A 17,474-nucleotide genomic window follows, 5' to 3' on the forward strand; every position below is an offset into this window, starting at 1 on the left:
CTGTCTGTGTATCCCTGTGGGTCTATGTGTCCCTGTGGGTCTGTGTGTCTCCCTGTGTGTCCCTGTGGGTCTGTCTGTGTGTCCCTGTGGGTCTGTGTGTCTCCCTGTGTGACCCTGTGGGTCTGTCTGGGTGACCCTGTGGGTCTGTGTGTCTCCCTGTGTGTCCCTGTGGGTCTGTCTGTGTGTCTGTCTGTGTGTCCCTGTGGGTCTGTCTGTGTGTCTCCCTGTGTGTCCCTGTGGGTCTGTCTATGTGTCTCCCCGTGTGTCTCCCTGCGTGTTTCTCTGTGGGTCTGTCTGCGTGTCTGTTTGTCTGTCTGTTGGTAGCTAGGTTGTTCATGTAAAATATGTTTTTCTCGTGGACTCACCTGACTTAAAGATTTCATTTTTCTTTCTCTTCTCTCCTTCTTCCTCTTACCTCTCCCTCTCCCTCTCTTTCTCTTTCTCTTTCTCTTTCTCTCTCTCTCTCTCTCTCTCTCTCTCTCTCTCTCTCTCTCTCTCTCTCTCTCTCTCTCTCTCTCTCTCTCTGTCTCTCTCCCTTCCACCTTCCTCCCTCTCTCTCAGGTGGAGTTGAACTGGGCATAAATGCTAAGGGAGTGAGGCTGAAACATTGGTTCGAGTGTCTCAAACACATCGGCAAGAAAGTCGAGTACTGGCACACCCTCACGCAGCAAGGAGCCCCTCCAGAGGCCCCCCCGCAGTGACTGACACACACACACCCTTTATCGCAATTATTAAATGATAATCAATGAATGATGAATAAATAAATAATAAAGTAACAAAGTAATAATAGTGATAAAACATGCAATAATGATAATGATGAAATAATAATAATAATAATAACAATAATAATATTAATTATAATACAAATAATATTATAGGTAATTATCCCAATTTAGCTTTTTTCTAAGTAAATCAATTTCTGAAAATGTCCCTCATTGAAGTGTTTAACGTGAAAGTGCTAAGAAATTTTACCTTAGCCCTCTATATTGTGAAGTCACTTGCATTTCAGTCATTCAAATTTACACATTAATAGTGTAGAACCTCTTACCTGCACTGTAACTACAATACTGGAACAGTCTGTAAGCACCTTTGGGCCCATTGCCCAACAAGGTCTTGTTACGAACGTTGTAGTCATCAGGTGATTTCTACTAGGGATGTAGTTGAAAAAGGTGGGTAACAGCACTGAACGCCCGGTTGAGATGACTGGCGTCTAGCAACGCTAATGCTAACTGCTTTAACAGTTCTTGCAAGTATGGGTAACTGCATACTTGGTGTGTCTCTGAAAGTGGCCGTGGCAAATAAAGTGGGTGGATCAACAGCGATGGGTGTAACATCAGCGCTCTGTTATTGGTTAGACTGTTTTGACTGAGCGGTGTTGTTTTTCGTTTCTTACCATGCAACTACCGTACCGCGAGTGTTTGGACTTCTGTTTTGAAGCCAGAAGATGAGTCCAAATTGTATTTCACTGTTACAAATAATTGTATATTTTCAGTTAATAAAACTGACAATTGTTAATTTTTTATTAAAAGTACTGTTGCTTGTATGCGTTGTATGTGTGTGCTTACTGTGACTGTCACCCTGATGTTGGCTACACTAGGTAGCTACTTCCCAAGCCGTTGCGGGACAAAGGTGCTTAGTAAGTGGAAGCGAAGAACACTGTGTCCCGGTGTTGTTGCCGTTCATGCCCTCCCTATTGAGTAGACTGTATCAAGGTGACATCTAGATAGTTAGCAATATTAGTTATTTATTGTGTAATCTGCTATCCTACTTGAAATAAAATAATGGGAGGGCAAAAAATGGCCATGTTAGCTACTGCTGGCGACACAGCTGATACAGCTGCCCAGTGGGAAGCAAGACACCTCCTTACAACAACAACGGTGCACTAGTCATTCGCACTGGCTTATACACTCTTCGTGCAGCCCAATCAGCCACGCAAAACGGTTTCTAGAGCCAACAAATCTGCCCAATTAGCTGATTTGCTTTCCATAAACCCACTTGTGTTGATCCACCCACTTCTTTCGCCACGTCAACTTTCAGACACACTCCACGTATGCATTTACTTATGACTCAGTTCTAGCATTAACTGTGCTAACAATAGAAACAGCGCTAACAATGCTAACAACGCTAACAATGCTAACAGTACTAACAGCGCTAACAATGCTAACAGTACTAACAGCACTAACAATGCTAACAGTACTAACAGCCCTAATAGTGCTAACAGTGCTATCACTAATTTAGCGCAATAGGTGTGAAAACAGTATTCACCAAGGTGCGTTAACAGCGTTAGCATGTGTTTACCCTCCTCTGCATCCCTGATTTACTACACAAAGTACCCAAATGACGAGGACAACTTGGGTAAGTCACCTGCTATATATTTTTATTATGGTGGTTGTCTCTCTGATGCAAACTGGCACACCATAACGTTAAAGCACAAAAGGATCCATCTGACTGTACTGTCTCTGTGTACTTGTCCGATGTCTGTACGTGATGACAGTGGGTGTCTGTATCTCCTGGGTGTCTGTATCTCCTATATCCTCCTTTGAGTTTGTCTTTGTGTGTGAGTGAATGTGTGTGTGCATACATTTTGCATACAAATGTGTGTGTGCACGTGTGTGTGTTTGTCTGTAAGCGTGTCACGTCCTTCTCCAAATGTCTCCATCCATGAACCCCGAAGCATGGAGCTGTGAAGAAAGACAGAAAAAAAGAGATGAGACTCACTCCTATGTTCCCTGGATGTCCCCCTGATCTAACAAACTGATGTCCTGTCACATGTGGCTGGCAGTCCAGTGAGTCACTTTTCCTTGGTGACAGTCACACAAAATAACCCTCAGTCTGGATTATACTCTGACCCCTGTTCTGTGCCCTTTGACCTTTGACTTTGAGTGATTTGAAAGCTATGCAGAGAGATTTCCGCGGCACAGTCTCAAACAAACTATAGCCCCCTACTCTAAAGAGGAGTTATCAGAGGTTATCAAATACCAACTACTGTGCAGGCTTTTGCTCCAGCTCCAGCCTAATGCGGTCTGGACGACAATAAGTGTCATCGGGTGTGTTAGTGCAGGGCTGGAACAAAAGCATGCACATCCCAGTAGCTCTCCAGGACTTAGGGAGTTTCCTCCTACACTTCTCGGCGCCCTTACACTAAGACATTCAAATGTTCCATCCTGGAGATTAAAAAAATATATATTGGTGTGAGAAATATTGCAAAAAAGATTGCAAAAACACCTGTAGCCAAAGGAATAGGTTAATTTGAGATTTTATCAATTTACTCATCTATTCAGGTCTAAGAGAAGGATATCAAGAAGTGTCTTGGTCTAGGAGTTAGGGTTTGTTTAGTGAACTATGTGAGAGAGACTACCCAGGCTGTTTTTATGAGATAGAGGACTGCCCACAGAGCTTAAAAGACTACCAGACTTGCGGGGATGGACAGCAGAGATCCCCCCCGCTCTGTGATGGATTTCCACAGAGGAAAGAGAGATTGGCCGTGATGAATTATACTCAGCATGGCAACAATTCTTCTCAGAGGCTCGACCACTGGACTGTGTGGACAATCATGGACTAATGTACATGCAAGATCAAAGGATACCGACATGACGTTTGTGTGTGTGTGTGTGTGTGTGTGTGTACGTGTACATGCTTGCTTGCAAGTGTGTGTGCGTGTGTGTACATGTCTGTGTGTGTGCGTGTTCATGCACTGAATCTAAACGCACTCACGGACACCCCACTCCCCCACAATCCCTTGCAACAAGAAAACACAGGCAGAAAGTAGACAGTGACTTCTTACCATGGATTCCTTCACCAGAGACAGACCTCGAGGGGTTAACCACCCTAAGGACTGAGGCCCAACCCTGTGGCCCCTGGCTACAGTTTGGACACCTTATAGTTCCAACGTTGGTCCACTAAAGCACACTATTACCCTTTTCACACTACTGAGCCAAACACAGCCATGTCAAGCCAAGCTGTACTGCACTGGCCTCATTACTCATCTACTGTAGTTGCTGGAACGAAAAAAAGGACAATGTGAAAAGAAAATATCCAGGCCAGCACAGTATGGTTTGGGTCGGCCCTGTAGTGTCAATTAGACATCTCAGTCAGTCAACAGTCTCCTGGAGTTTTTCTTACTTTCTAATTGTTGTCTGGGATCTCTGTGTTTGTAATTCTGTACTTGGACAAAGGTGTGAATGAAGGCGTCATCACGGATAGCAAAAAAACAAAGACGATTCTGCATGGCTAGAGATCAAATGTAGGGGGCCTGTGACACGGATCACGGATCGTCAAAGCTAGGGACTGAACTCTGAGACGACGAGAGAGAAGTTCAGTTCATCTCATCTTTCGCGGTCACCAAGAACACACGTTGAGTGACTTTGACAAAGATGGTGGTGGAGTGGAGAGGGCGGAATCTGTTCTTCTCTATGCACACCAATGACGACACAGAAAGCCTCTCCACACGCAGCAACAACAGTAAAATTGATAATCAAATGATAAACATCTCCGACGTCACTATGTGATGTGTTGTCAAAGATGCATTCATGGGTTTTTTGTATGTAATACTGAGTATGTATACAACGGGTGGGTCTAATCCTGAATGCTGATTGGTTAAAACCGCATTCCAGCCAGTGTCTATTCCACAAGTTACTTAGTATGTATGTACTTCCCTCTCTGGGATATTCCTTATCATGGGAAGCCAGGCTTGGACTTCAAGTTCTGATATAACAATAGGAGATATTTATTCTCTTGTCCAGGTGATCTGATGGTTTATTTTCACTCAGATTCTCTCTGCCTTTTACTTTGGTATGTTGTCGGTCAAGCGAACATGACTTTGTTCATCATGTGACAAAAAAACATGCATCTTAACATTCTAATAAAGAATTGCATGTGTAAAGATTGTCATATATATATGCATATGTAACTACATTGTAACTAACATGGATCAATGCCAATTTCTTTATGGTTGATATCATTGACATGGTATCATCGATCAAATCTGTTACAGCTATCATCGCTGCTGTGTACTCGTTGGTTTGTAATTTATTGTTTGTAAAAAAAAAAAAAAAGAAGAAGGGATAATTCAGGGTAACTTGCTAAATGTTATGCTTTACTCGGTCTGCCGTTGCTTTAAAACCTTTATCGTCATAGATATTGACATTGTCTTCCTTTAATGACAACAAGGGAATGGGGAGACCGGGTGGAGGGGGAGGACTATTGTTACAGCATCCCTGTGTACTCACTGATGTACTGTCTATCTCTATGTGGAACATACGGTGTGATTGCCATCCTGAGGTGAGTTTGTGGAACTACTTCTCAAAATAAACTGAACCCGTTTCAGTGGCTTACCGTGTACGTTGTTGGACAGAATAAAGTAATGTTACAAGATTTAAATGGCACATTTGTCCAAAAAAGATGTCCATACCACATGTGGAGAGGTCACCTTTTATTCTTTGTTAAAAGTCATGCATTTTGTGAAAACCTATAGCAAGCCCTCTCAAGCATTTATTTTAAAACACACTTTCATAGTCATTCTATGAACTTACAATGAACATGTCATTATAATGAGTCTATATCGATTTATATTATATTATTAAGCGTACAACAGTATCGTCAAAAAGCACAATCTCTCAATGAAGTAATGCTGCTAATACTATTGCAAATATCCTTTCCTTTGCAAACATGGCTTTTTCTATATGCATACTACTCTCTCTCCCTCTCTCTCTTCCTCCTCTCACGGCTTGGTCACTCGGCCCACGAACAGTGGGGCATTGGCCTGGTCGCTCCACAGTATCATCAGGAAGGGCCTGAGGGCTGAGAAGGAAGAGAAGGAGCGGGAGAAAGAGAGGGAAGTGGCCGCCCCAGCCTCTACACCTTGCTCCGTCAGGGAGAGGAAGGCCCGGTGGCGGGCGTCCGTCAGGAGCAACTCTTTGTCGGGGTAGAGGCCACACAGGTTGGCGCTGTCGAACAGCTCCGACAAACCTAAGGGAAGAAAGAGGTGGGGGAGTAAGAGGAAGGGGATATGGAGAAGGAGAGCGAAGAGGGGTAGAAGGAAACATAAAAGGTAGAGGGAGATAGAAGAAAGGGAGGAAGAGAAGTGAGTGGGAGAGGCAAATCAAGAACTGATTGGAATTTGTTTTGTTGGTTTAGGTTGACTTAGAACGACCTGGGGAAATCCATTCCTGCTTCTGGATGTGTACATTTTTGTTGTAGCCAAGCACAAACATCTGGTTCAACCAATCAAGGGCTTGGTGATTAGTTGAATCATGTGGCTACAACAAAATGCACAGTCTTATAATTCTAACAGTCAGGCAGCAGGTAAGCTAAAAGACAGACAGATAGACACAGACATGCATACAGACAGACCTATCTTCCTGAGCAGGGTGTTCATCTCGGTCCGGACGTCCAGTGTGATTTTGGGCAGAGTGACCTCGGTGGCCTGGGGAGACACCTGATGCATCTGCTCTACCATCTGTCTCACTGCCTTGTCCGTCATCTTCCCCTCCACCAATTGCAGGTCAGAGAGCTTGGCAGTGGGCGGGAGCAGGATGAACAGGCTACTTTCACCAGAGAGAGGGAACATCGCCACCTATGGGTGATAGACAAGGTCAGGATGTTATGTGCATTGTGTGTGTGAATGCTTATAGTGTATCTGTGCATGTAGGTGTGGGTGTGTGTAATCAAAATGGTTACCTGTGCCTTCATTGACGAGACATATTGCAGAGCCAATTTGTATTTGGCACTGTAAAGGACAGGTACCTTCACAGTATCGCCATTCAGTTTCACAAATGGAAACTTTTTGGAGTTTGCATCAAATTCTACCTTCCATTGACCTGAAACAGATATTTTTTTAAATCCACAAACTCCACATCCGCTAAGATAGACTATCCTATCAGATAGATAGAGCATCGGTGCTTACCAAGAGCTTACTTTGATCACAAACACACACACACACACACACACACACACACAGGATACTGACCATTGAAATACACAGCATTGAGGAGTACCAGTTCGGTTTGGGCGGGAACAGAGTTGACCAGCTCTTTGATTTTATTATTTGTCTGCTTTGCCACCCAACTGTTGATCATTTCCACGTTTACCTCACTGCTATTGGTCAATTTGACTGGATCCGAATCGTAGAACTGCATGGATTGGTTGGTAAAGGACTCACTCAACATCATGTCTGAGGGGAGAGAGAGAGGGAATGACAGAGAGGTGGACAGACAGACAGACAGACAGACAGACAGACAGAGAGGTGGACAGACAGACAGACAGACAGACAGACAGGCAGAGAGTTAAGTGGTGATAGCGAACTCCTGATTAAATTGACAATATACGACGAGAATGAGAAATAGCTGGAGAATAAGTTATAATTATCATGAGTATTAATTGTGCTCTGGTAGTACTGGGGTTGTAGTAGATCTGGGAGGCCATCTTCAGTGTGTCCTGAAGTTTCAGCTTCAGTTTCTTCATCTCGGAATGAACGCAGAAGAAGTCGTGAGACAGACAGAGAGCCGTCTCCATATCTCTCCTTGTCTTGCCACGAGCACCTAATGAGAGAGAGAGAGAGAGGAAGGATATACAGTATGTATTTTACTTGGCTCACCATGTGTCAAGCATTCACTCAGTAAGAGTTTATATCAAGAATGTTGCTTTATTGTAAAAAAAAAACGGAGGTCTAGAGCATGAGTGCACTTGGACAACCCCTCCCCATGTTCCCTTTTAAAGAAACCCCACCCTCTCTTTCTTACCTAGTAATAGGTGGGTTAACACCCCGCTGATGCTGATTGGAGAGAAGAGCAGGTTTTCCGTGGGCTGCGATTGGCTGAGGTGGGCATAAAGCTTCATGGAGAACTCATTGAGGGATTCTCCTAGCATGGCCTCCCACGACCTGCTGGTCTCATCCTGACACGATTCCCACGGGGTCATGAACCCAACGCAGGAGTGAGGAAGAACGGTGGGTGCAGCTAAAAGAAATGGTGAATGAAGATTATAATTTAAACAAATCAAGAGAATAACAGTGTCTTGAACATTGCAGGTGAGAGTGTAACATTTGGGCATTATGGCTATTTGGAACCAATTGATGTTAAATTTGCGAATTACACCAATTTAACAAATGTTTATATAGGCAAAAGTTGTAGTAGAAGATGAAGAAGAAGAAGAAGAAGAAGACGAAGAAGAAGAAGAAGAAGAAGAAGAAGAAGAAGAAGAAGAAGAGTAGCTAAACGTACCTTCCACAATTAGCTCAATTGTATTAAAGTTGCTGCTGTCTCTGCCCTCCTCAGCTGTGTCACAATAGTACATGCCGGCATCCTCCATTTTGACCCCATTAAGTGTGATTGACATATCTATTTCAAAGGGGCCAAAAAGCCATTCTAGTCTGTCACCATCCACCATTTCTCCAGTCTCTGCGGGATTCAACTGCTTCCGTGTGCCGTTCATCATTCCTTTATCATATCTGTACCAATGGACCTGGTCTTTGCTGGATGGTGGGCGTTCACAAGGTAAATTCACAGTGGACCCTTCGATTACCTTGAGAATGTAGCTGCTGGACACTGGAGGGACATAGACCAAGATGGAAGACAAAGACAGCACAACAGTAGAATTGATTTCTGGAGCCAACCTCAAAATGCATGCAATGTTTGCTGACCTGCAGAGTTTGCTAAACTGCAAAAAAAAGTTGGCCCCATATTTCACCAGTTTTTAACAATTACAATCTATGAATACTGTGAAGTTCTGGAGCTGTATGTATAAATCGACTGAATGCCTTATTCATTGTGATCTAAACCTACTACTCAAGTTGTCGTCCTATTTCTCTCCTTGACATAGACTCGAAGATGAATTACTAAGTATTCAAATGTAGGCACTCTGTACGAATAATGAAAAGTGAACCGGTGACTGAGTTTTAACTTGTAACATGATTTAAAAAAAAATCATGTTACAAGTAGAGTGTAAAAACCAGAAGTGGAGTGTCTATTTTAAGAAAGGCCTACATCACGTCACAGGCAGTTGTGACGAAAATAGAAGGTGTCAGTATGTCCTCACCATCAACCTGGACTATGTGCACTTTTTGCCACTCAATATTATTCAGCTTGATCACACATTCATATTCCCCCTCGTTGGCTACACTGACAGGAGAGATTTCCAGAAAGAAGCCATCCGGGGAGAGCTTGAGTTGCTTTGAGGATTCTGGGTAGTCTGGAATCAGGGAGTCCTTGTATTTCCAGGTGATCTTAGCCCCAGCAAAGCTTTGTTGATTTTGGCCAGGGAGACATGGAAAGACCAGGGTGGAGCCAGGTACACCATGCAGGACCCCAACGGAGGAAGAGAAAAGCTGGATAGAGAGACAGAGATGGACAACCAAACAAGAAGGTGGAGGCGGTAAGGTACATGAGGTTTCTCAGTGCCACATTAGCATTTGTCCTAAAAGGTTTAATATTACAATACAAAATGGGCCCGTTTCCCAGAACCAGATTTACGCCTACACTCCTGGGCCCGTATTCAAAAAAGGTCTTAGAGTAGGAGTGCTGAACTAGCATCAGGTCTGCCCTGCCCTGTCCATAGTATCATATTCATTATGATCTAAAAGCTAAAGTCGAACAACAATCCTGCTCTATGTCAATACAGGCAACAGACCCAGGATTAAAAAGCATTTTCAACAGAGATTCTCCATTTAGCATGCTTTTCAGTCCAGGAGTTTTTTTTATCTTTCTCCAGGAAACTGGTGCTTTGTGTTTACCTCAAAGACGAGCAGGAGGGAGACACACGATAGGACTGAAATCCTCATCTAGGGAAGATGAAGAAAGATAGAGGGGGAGAGAAGAGGTAGGAAGGGATGGAGGGACACAGCGGGCAAAGGGGCAGTGGGAATGAAAAATCAATAGAACACAAAAGCAAGACTAGTTTGGCACATATTCATGAATTCTTTCCTAATCCGATTGGTCATTCACTCATGCCCTATATCTCAGTGCAACAAGCAAAGTATTAGACATAGCATTTGCAGTTATAACAACATAGACAAAAAATATCAGAAATATTATTTCTAGAGTAACTAACCATGATATCCTTATGACAGTAGGCCTATCATGATTGAGTCATTGATCTTTAGAAAGGCATCTAAAATGTTTACTCACACTGCAGGTCAATTGCAAATATTACAGCATCAGAAATAGTCTAAGAAGGATGATGATATATATTCTCTACTGGGAAAAAAAAGGGTTCACGTCCTACTGCATGTGTTCATCTACTGCTTGTATTCAATATGTGTGTGTCCTTCCCTACTCTCACCAAAACCAATGACTTATCTGTTTATTGTTTGATTAGTGGTCTTGTGTGTTTGCACTTTGTACGGGCTGATTTACCAAAAATCACATGGTTATTTGGCAAAAGCTCCCATATACACTGAACAAAAATATAAACGCAACATGTAAAGTGTTAGTCCCATGTTTCATGAGCTGAAATAAAAGAAAATGAAATGTTCCATATGCACAAAAAGCTTATTTCTCTCAAATGTTGTGCACAAATTTGTTTACGTCCCTGTTAGTGAGCATTTCTCCTTTGCCAAGATAATCCATCCACCTGACAGGTGTGGCATATCAAGAAGTTGATTAAACAGCATGATTATTACACAGGTGCACCTTGTGCTGGGGACAATAAAAGGACACTCTAAAATGTGCAGTTTTGTCACACAACACAATGCCAAATATGTCTCAAGTTTTGAGGGAGCGTGCAATTGGCATTCTGACTACAGGAATGTCCACCAGAGCTGTTGCCAGAGAAATTACAATTAATTTATCTGGCAACAGCTCTGGTGGACATTTCTGTAGTCAGAATGCCAATTGCACACTCCCTCAAAACTTGTCTATCCAGATCATCCCAAACATGCTCAATGGGTGGCATGTCTGTTGAGTATACAGGCCATGGAAGAACTAGTTAGTTACTCTTGAAATGACATTTTCAGCTTCCAGGAATTTTGTACAGATCCTTGTGACATGGAGCCTGCAATATCATGCTGAAACATGAGGTGATGGCGGCGGATGAATGGCACGACAATGGGCCTCAGGATCTTGTCACGGTATCTCTGTGCATTCAAATTAACATAGATAAAATGAAATTGTGTTCGTTGTCCGTAGCTTATGCCTGCCCATACCATAACCCCACCGCCACCATGGGGCACTCTGTTCACAACGTTAACATCAGCAAACCGCTGATGCATACACGTGGTCTGTGGTTGTGAGGCCAGTTGGACGTACTGCCAAATTCTCTAAAATGACATTGGAGTTGGCTTAGGGTAGAGAAATTAATTTTAATGAACAGAGTGCCCCATAGTGGCGGTGGGGTTATGGAATGGGCAGGCATAAGCTACGGACAACGAACACAATTTCATTTTATCTGTGTTAATTTGAATGCACAGAGATACCGTGACAAGATCCTGAGGCCCATTGTCGTGCCATTCATCCGCCGCCATCACCTCATGTTTCAGCATGATAATGCAGGCTCCATGTCACAAGGATCTGTACAAAATTCCTGGAAGCTGACAATGTCATTTCTAGAGTAACTAACTAGTTCTTCCATGGCCTGTATACTCAACAGACATGCCACCCATTGAGCATGTTTGGGATGCTCTGGATAGACGCGTACGACAGCGTGTTCCCGCCAACATCCAGCAACTTCGCACAGCCATTGAAGAGGAGTGGGACAACATTTCACAGGCCACAATCAACAGCCTGATCAACTTCATGCAAAGGAGATGCATGAGGCAAATGGTGGTCACACCAGATACTGACTGGTTTTATGATCCACGCCCCTACCTTCATATCTGGATTCCCAGTCATGTGAAATCTATAGATTAGGGCCTAATTTATTGATTTCAATTTATTGATTTCCTTATGTGAACTGTAACTTAGTAAAATCTTTGAAATTGTTGCATGTTGCATTTATATTTGTGTTCAGTATTACTATTATGATTTAAAGTGTATCTTTGTATTTTTTGTATAGCTATGTATATTCATCTTGCTTAGCATTGATAAGGTCAACTTTTTAGAAATATGTATCAATATAATATTTCCGTGTGCCGCTTGTTGTTATGCTATAAACATAACATGAACGAATGAAAATGAAAATTAATGTGTTCTTTTGTGGATAATACTTTTTTGCCCCAAGTACATGATAAATCGACATTGCAAGGCAGCGATCGATTGGTAGAGCCTTTTCATTTGGGCGTATTCGAATCCGGGAACCGGATGCAAAAGCAAAGTCTAAAGTTTTGGGAAGTTTTTGCAGTCAGTATGAAGTGATTTGTATGCCATATTGCAAACAAAAGCTTACAGTAAATAATGTAATTATGTGAACAGGCACATGGAAACGTGAAATTGAAGTCAAATCGCCTGGAAAAGAGAGTAAGTTTATTCCTAATTTGCTAGCCGTTAGCGGAGCAGTGCAACCAAACAATGCCGACATAACAAGTGCCAAAGTAGCTATTAAAAGTTGCTTTTAAATGTTTCCAATAATTATCTCATAAAGAGCTTCAGATTATAATGTACGTTAAAGACGTAAACGCATTTGTGTTTATTAGTTAGCAACGTTCTTTCTTTAGGTTATGTTATTTCTACCAGTTAGCTAACGTTTTTCAACCGGATACTAGTATACCGCTTAATGTGTCCTTATCTATGAAATACGTATTTGCAAATCGCCGGGTTAGAGTGTAAAGTGGAGATGGAGTTGTACAATTTGGTTTATCAAAGATTTACGCAAGATCTGTTTAATTCAGATGACTGTTACAAATACGAAAGTAAAAAATCTAATAAATATCGCAGAATTTTCTTTGTTGAAAACGACATGCAGCCTAAACTTCATTGTGGTTAATCATTAATCCAAAGTCTGTATGTCGATTTCGAACTGCTAACACAAGACGACGCCTCTTAACCCATAGCTAGTAGTTGAGTGTAGATCAGAGCCCTATGTTGACATCCACATATGGCCCTTTGGTAGAAAATCTGCTTTTGTACATTTGATTTGATTTCCATTGTTTGCTGAATTTCCCCCTCAACCCACAGTGTATATCAACCAAAGCAGTGGCAAGGTGTGAGAGTACTGGCAACCGCCAGCTATGGCAACGCAGTTCAGCATCGATGACGCATTTGTGCTGGAGGGAGAGGAGGAAGGGGTGTCCGATGGAGAGAAGGAAGGATGGAAGGGCAGAGAGAAAGACAGAGAGGGGGGAGAGATGACGTTCGGTACCCTGTCCTTTGCCAAACCCCAGACTCACCCGTCCTCCACTGTGGCTGGCTCCCCCGACCACAGCAGCAGTCTGAAGTACCAGGTTGATGCCCCATCATACACACACACACACACACAGACGTATAGACGTAACACACACAAAAGCGATATCAGGGTGTAATGTGTGGTGATGACCTAACATTTTTCCTCTTTCTCTCTGCTCGCACAGAATCTGGAAAATGAAGACGTCTTAGGCAGCAGTGGCAATTCCTCTTTCAATAACTTTTTCAAAATCAGGTTTGTCTTCATTGGCGTGTTGTGATTGCATCTGGTATTACCTAGATGAGAATGGCACCCTCAAATGTAAATGTGTGTTTCTTGTTTTCTAATTTATGATATCAATAAAGATGTATAACTTTCAATTTAATTTTTTCAGTGATCCTGCGACTCTGTCTTACTGCAGCTCCCAGTGGTCTTTCAGCACCTTGAGTTCTGTCACCCAGCTCTCTGCACACTGCTGCGGGTAATTAACCACACACACATACAGTGGGGAGAATAAGTATTTGATACACTGCCGATTTTGCAGGTTTTCCTACTTACAAAGCATGTAGAGGTCTGTAATTTTTATCATAGGTACACTTCAACTGTGAGAGACGGAATCTAAAACAAAAATCCAGAAAATCACATTGTATGATTTTTAAGTAATTAATTTGGATTTTATTGCATGACATAAGTATTTGATACATCAGAAAAGCAGAACTTAATATTTGGTACAGAAACCTTTGTTTGCAATTACAGAGATCATACGTTTCCTGTAGGTCTTGACCAGGTTTGCACACACTGCAGCAGGGATTTTGGCCCACTCCTCCATACAGACCTTCTCCAGATCCTTCAGGTTTCGGGGCTGTCGCTGGGCAATACGGACTTTCAGCTCCCTCCAAAGATTTTCTATTGGGTTCAGGTCTGGAGACTGGCTAGGCCACTCCAGGAACTTGAGATGCCTCTTACGGAGCCACTCCTTAGTTGCCCTGGCTGTGTGTTTCGGGTCGTTGTCATGCTGGAAGACCCAGCCACGACCCATCTTCAATGCTCTTACTGAGGGAAGGTAGTTGTTGGCCAAGATCTCGCGATACATGGCCCCATCCATCCATCCTCCCCTCAATAAGGTGCAGTCGTCCTGTCCCCTTTGCAGAAAAGCATCCCCAAAGAATGATGTTTCCACCTCCATGCTTCACGGTTGGGATGGTGTTCTTGGGGTTGTACTCATCCTTCTTCTTCCTCCAAACACGGCGAGTGGAGTTTAGACCAAAAAGCTCTATTTTTGTCTCATCAGACCACATGACCTTCTCCCATTCCTCCTCTGGATCATCCAGATGGTCATTGGCAAACTTCAGACGGGCCTGGACATGCGCTGGCTTGAGCAGGGGGACATTGCGTGCGCTGGATTTTAATCCATGACGGCGTAGTGTGTTACTAATAGTTTTCTTTGAGACTGTGGTCCCAGCTCTCTTCAGGTCATTGACCAGGTCCTGCCGTGTAGTTCTGGGCTGATCCCTCACCTTCCTCATGATCATTGATGCCCCACGAGGTGAGATCTTGCATGGAGCCCCAGACCGAGGGTGATTGACCGTCATCTTGAACTTCTTCCATTTTCTAATAATTGTGCCAACAATTGTTGCCTTCTCACCAAGCTGCTTGCCTATTGTCCTGTAGCCCATCCCAGCCTTGTGCAGGTCTACAATTTTATCCCTGATGTCCTTACACAGCTCTCTGGTCTTGGCCATTGTGGAGAGGTTGGAGTCTGTTTGATTGAGTGTGTGGACAGGTGTCTTTTATACAGGTAACGAGTTCAAACAGGTGCAGTTAATACAGGTAATGAGTGGAGAACAGGAGGGCTTCTTAAAGAAAAACTAACAGGTCTGTGAGAGCCGGAATTCTTACTGGTTGGTAGGTGATCAAATACTTATGTCATGCAATAAAATGCAAATTAATTACTTAAAAATCATACAATGTGATTTTCTGGATTTTTGTTTTAGATTCCGTCTCTCACAGTTGAAGTGTACCTATGATAAAAATTACAGACCTCTACATGCTTTGTAAGTAGGAAAACCTGCAAAATCGGCAGTGTATCAAATACTTGTTCTCCCCACTGTATATGGCGGAGCTGATGGCCATACTGTTGGCCTTGCAGTGGGTGGAGGAAGTTAAGCCAGACAGAGTAGTTATTTGCTCTGATTCATGTGCAGTGTTAATGAGTCTCCAGTCCTTTAGCTCACGTAGCAGACAAGACCTGCTTTATGAGGTGCTACATGCTATGTAAGTAGGAAAACCTGCAAAATCGGCAGTGTATCAAATTCTTGTTCTCCCCACTGTACAAACAGTCATAAGAATGCATTTACACTGAACCATGCCCACAATATTGCAAAAGATCAAGGATGTACTGACACACTCTCAATCACCCACAACAATTGACGAAAACCCTGATGTTTTCCTCAGGTGGACGTCTCACCCTCTGGTGAAGAAGAACAGAAGAGTGGTCCTCGCTTCATTCCTTCTCCTCGTCACTGGAGTCGGTAAGTCACACCATCTCTGCTGAAAGAAAAGACATCTCCCATGATTCTCGTCCAACAGTGTTTTTCACCAATACATTCCTAGGGGAACGCGCAAGGTGTGCACATTTTGTACCAGCCCAGCACTAACACACTTGATTCAACTAACCAAAGGCTTGCTGATACATTGAATCGTGTGTGTTATTACTAGGCTAGAAAAAGAATGTGCACAGCCCAGGGATGGGCTGGGGAACACTGCTGTCACTGCACTGCAGTCTAACATTTTAGTTTGTGTACGGCGCATTATATTTTATAGATATGTCTTGTTTTTTACCACCCATTGTCAGCCATTGTAATATATTCATGGCACTGGACTTTTCCTCTGTGTTCTCATATCTCTTGTTAGTTATCTTGAGATATTGCCATGTTTTTTAAATTTCAATTTTTTCTTTCTCTCAGCTCTCATTTTCACTGGTGTCGTAATACAATTGAATCCGGAAGCAGGTAAGCGATTCGGTGAACGTGGGGTGTGTTGTCACATTCTTGGTTGTTGGTAGTCTTTTACTATGGGCTTTGACAAGGTGATCTTTGACCTTTTCCACAGGTGTCTCAAGTGCCATTTTCTTCATCCCTGGATTTCTTCTCTTCATTCCTGGGGGTATATAGTGCTCTTTACCTTGACTTGGTTGTATTGTCAATGTATTTCATGTTTCACACGTCTTTCACCCTTTTCTCCTGTCTTTTTAATCATAACGTCTGGAATGTAAACTTAAACAGTCCTGTAATGGTCTGTAGAAGTCCCCACTGTCACAGACTTATCACTGTGGATGTTGATACAAGTAATCTGCAGATGAAATGACACACAGGCACTACAAAAGCATCACAGTTTACAACATGTGCAACATTTGCATTACTATGGCTTCATAGAGGTTTACTATAGAAATTATTAAAACAGTGTGGTAATTGTTTTCTCTCCATTTCCCTCAGTTTACCATGTGATTTACATCAGCTGTGCGGTTCGGGGAAGAAGAGGCTTCAAGTTCTTCTACTTGCCCTATTTTGAAAAATGACCCATTGCACTACACCTCCTTTTTTTTGGTCCAATTTCCAGAATAATACTTTTTTTCAATTATGTAACAGAAAGATATTGTCCCATGGACGTTTTGTCTTATTTTGTAAAACCTTTTTTACCCTGTCTTTATACTGACCACTACTACGAACTCAACCACTTTGTGCCTCGATAAGCTTCCTGCACATCCTGTATGGAGGAGAAGGAGTCTGATTTGCCCTGCCTGTGTTTGTCATGTCTCATGAGTAAATAATGACTGTGAAACTAAAATAAACCTGTTTTTTTTTGTTGTATATTACTTTTAAAAGGTCTCAATGAGTCAGTGTTTGTTAGTAGCGCTGGTGTTGCAGTAATGCAATGCAAACAATATGGGAATTTTAGGACTGCTGTCGGTGCCAAACTTATCGATCAAGTATTAGGTATTTCTCTCAGATGTGTTTGGTGGGGCCACATATCCAAGATTTTAATTAATGGGATGATGAGTATTTGCGCTTGTGTATAGATCATCAAATCTGAGTGCAAGAGTAGCCTATATGCAATGTTTTGGCTACAATAAGCTTTGAAAAGCATTATGTTAGTATTGTTGATAATCACAAGTTTACTGGAGAACTGAGACCAAGTAGAGACTTTTGGACAGGGTGGATAATGGT

The 17,474-nt window shown here is 42.6% G+C and overlaps 3 protein-coding genes across 4 annotated transcripts in view; 2 read left to right on the forward strand and 1 right to left on the reverse strand.

Moving 5' to 3' along the window:
- Positions 1 to 701, forward strand: part of LOC311112209 (double C2-like domain-containing protein beta) — a gene marked incomplete at both ends in the record, with an annotated part of 68,079 nt that extends 67,378 nt beyond the window's left edge. The window contains one exon of the mRNA XM_084155231.1: positions 562 to 701. Coding sequence (XP_084011357.1) covers positions 562 to 701 — 140 coding nt within the window. The remainder of the gene's footprint in view (positions 1 to 561) is intronic.
- A 4,715-nt stretch (positions 702 to 5,416) lies between these two features.
- Positions 5,417 to 10,271, reverse strand: LOC311112340 (plasma protease C1 inhibitor-like). Of its 2 annotated transcripts, none has more exons than XM_084155404.1 (10): positions 10,122 to 10,271; positions 9,728 to 9,775; positions 9,034 to 9,322; positions 8,220 to 8,543; positions 7,740 to 7,955; positions 7,395 to 7,538; positions 6,968 to 7,171; positions 6,679 to 6,818; positions 6,352 to 6,574; positions 5,417 to 5,967 (listed from the first exon to the last, which is right to left on the reverse strand). In XM_084155404.1, exons 2-10 carry the CDS (start codon positions 9,773 to 9,775, stop codon positions 5,720 to 5,722), a joined length of 1,836 nt encoding a protein of 611 aa, XP_084011530.1. In that variant the 5' UTR covers positions 10,122 to 10,271; the 3' UTR covers positions 5,417 to 5,719. The 2 variants fall into 2 exon arrangements, with proteins under 2 accessions (XP_084011530.1, XP_084011529.1); XM_084155403.1 differs by lacking the exon at positions 10,122 to 10,271 and adding an exon at positions 10,045 to 10,085.
- A 1,934-nt stretch (positions 10,272 to 12,205) lies between these two features.
- Positions 12,206 to 17,117, forward strand: LOC311112008 (transmembrane protein 134-like). The gene is made up of 8 exons (XM_084154968.1): positions 12,206 to 12,386; positions 13,044 to 13,309; positions 13,436 to 13,503; positions 13,643 to 13,729; positions 15,703 to 15,779; positions 16,215 to 16,259; positions 16,360 to 16,413; positions 16,743 to 17,117. Exons 2-8 carry the CDS (start codon positions 13,097 to 13,099, stop codon positions 16,823 to 16,825), a joined length of 627 nt encoding a protein of 208 aa, XP_084011094.1. The 5' UTR covers positions 12,206 to 12,386; positions 13,044 to 13,096; the 3' UTR covers positions 16,826 to 17,117.
- The last annotated feature ends 357 nt before the right edge of the window (positions 17,118 to 17,474 follow it).

This window comes from Coregonus lavaretus (genome assembly GCF_964263955.1).
Source record: "Coregonus lavaretus genome assembly, chromosome: 38".
Taxonomy (NCBI): Eukaryota; Metazoa; Chordata; class Actinopteri; order Salmoniformes; family Salmonidae; genus Coregonus; species Coregonus lavaretus.

Bases quoted from the DNA above. Each gene is read 5' to 3' on its own strand.
- LOC311112340 (XM_084155403.1), bottom strand. The intron at 8,544-9,033 runs GTGAGGACATAC...ATGTCCCTCCAG, and splicing joins GCACATAGTCCAGGTTGATG to TGTCCAGCAGCTACATTCTC. The intron at 5,968-6,351 runs GTCTGTCTGTAT...TTCTTCCCTTAG, and splicing joins CACCCTGCTCAGGAAGATAG to GTTTGTCGGAGCTGTTCGAC.
- LOC311112008 (XM_084154968.1), top strand. From the start codon at position 13,097: ATGGCAACGCAGTTCAGCATCGATGACGCATTTGTGCTGGAGGGAGAG. The intron at 16,260-16,359 runs GTAAGCGATTCG...CCTTTTCCACAG, and splicing joins ACAATTGAATCCGGAAGCAG to GTGTCTCAAGTGCCATTTTC. The intron at 16,414-16,742 runs GTATATAGTGCT...CATTTCCCTCAG, and splicing joins TCTTCTCTTCATTCCTGGGG to TTTACCATGTGATTTACATC.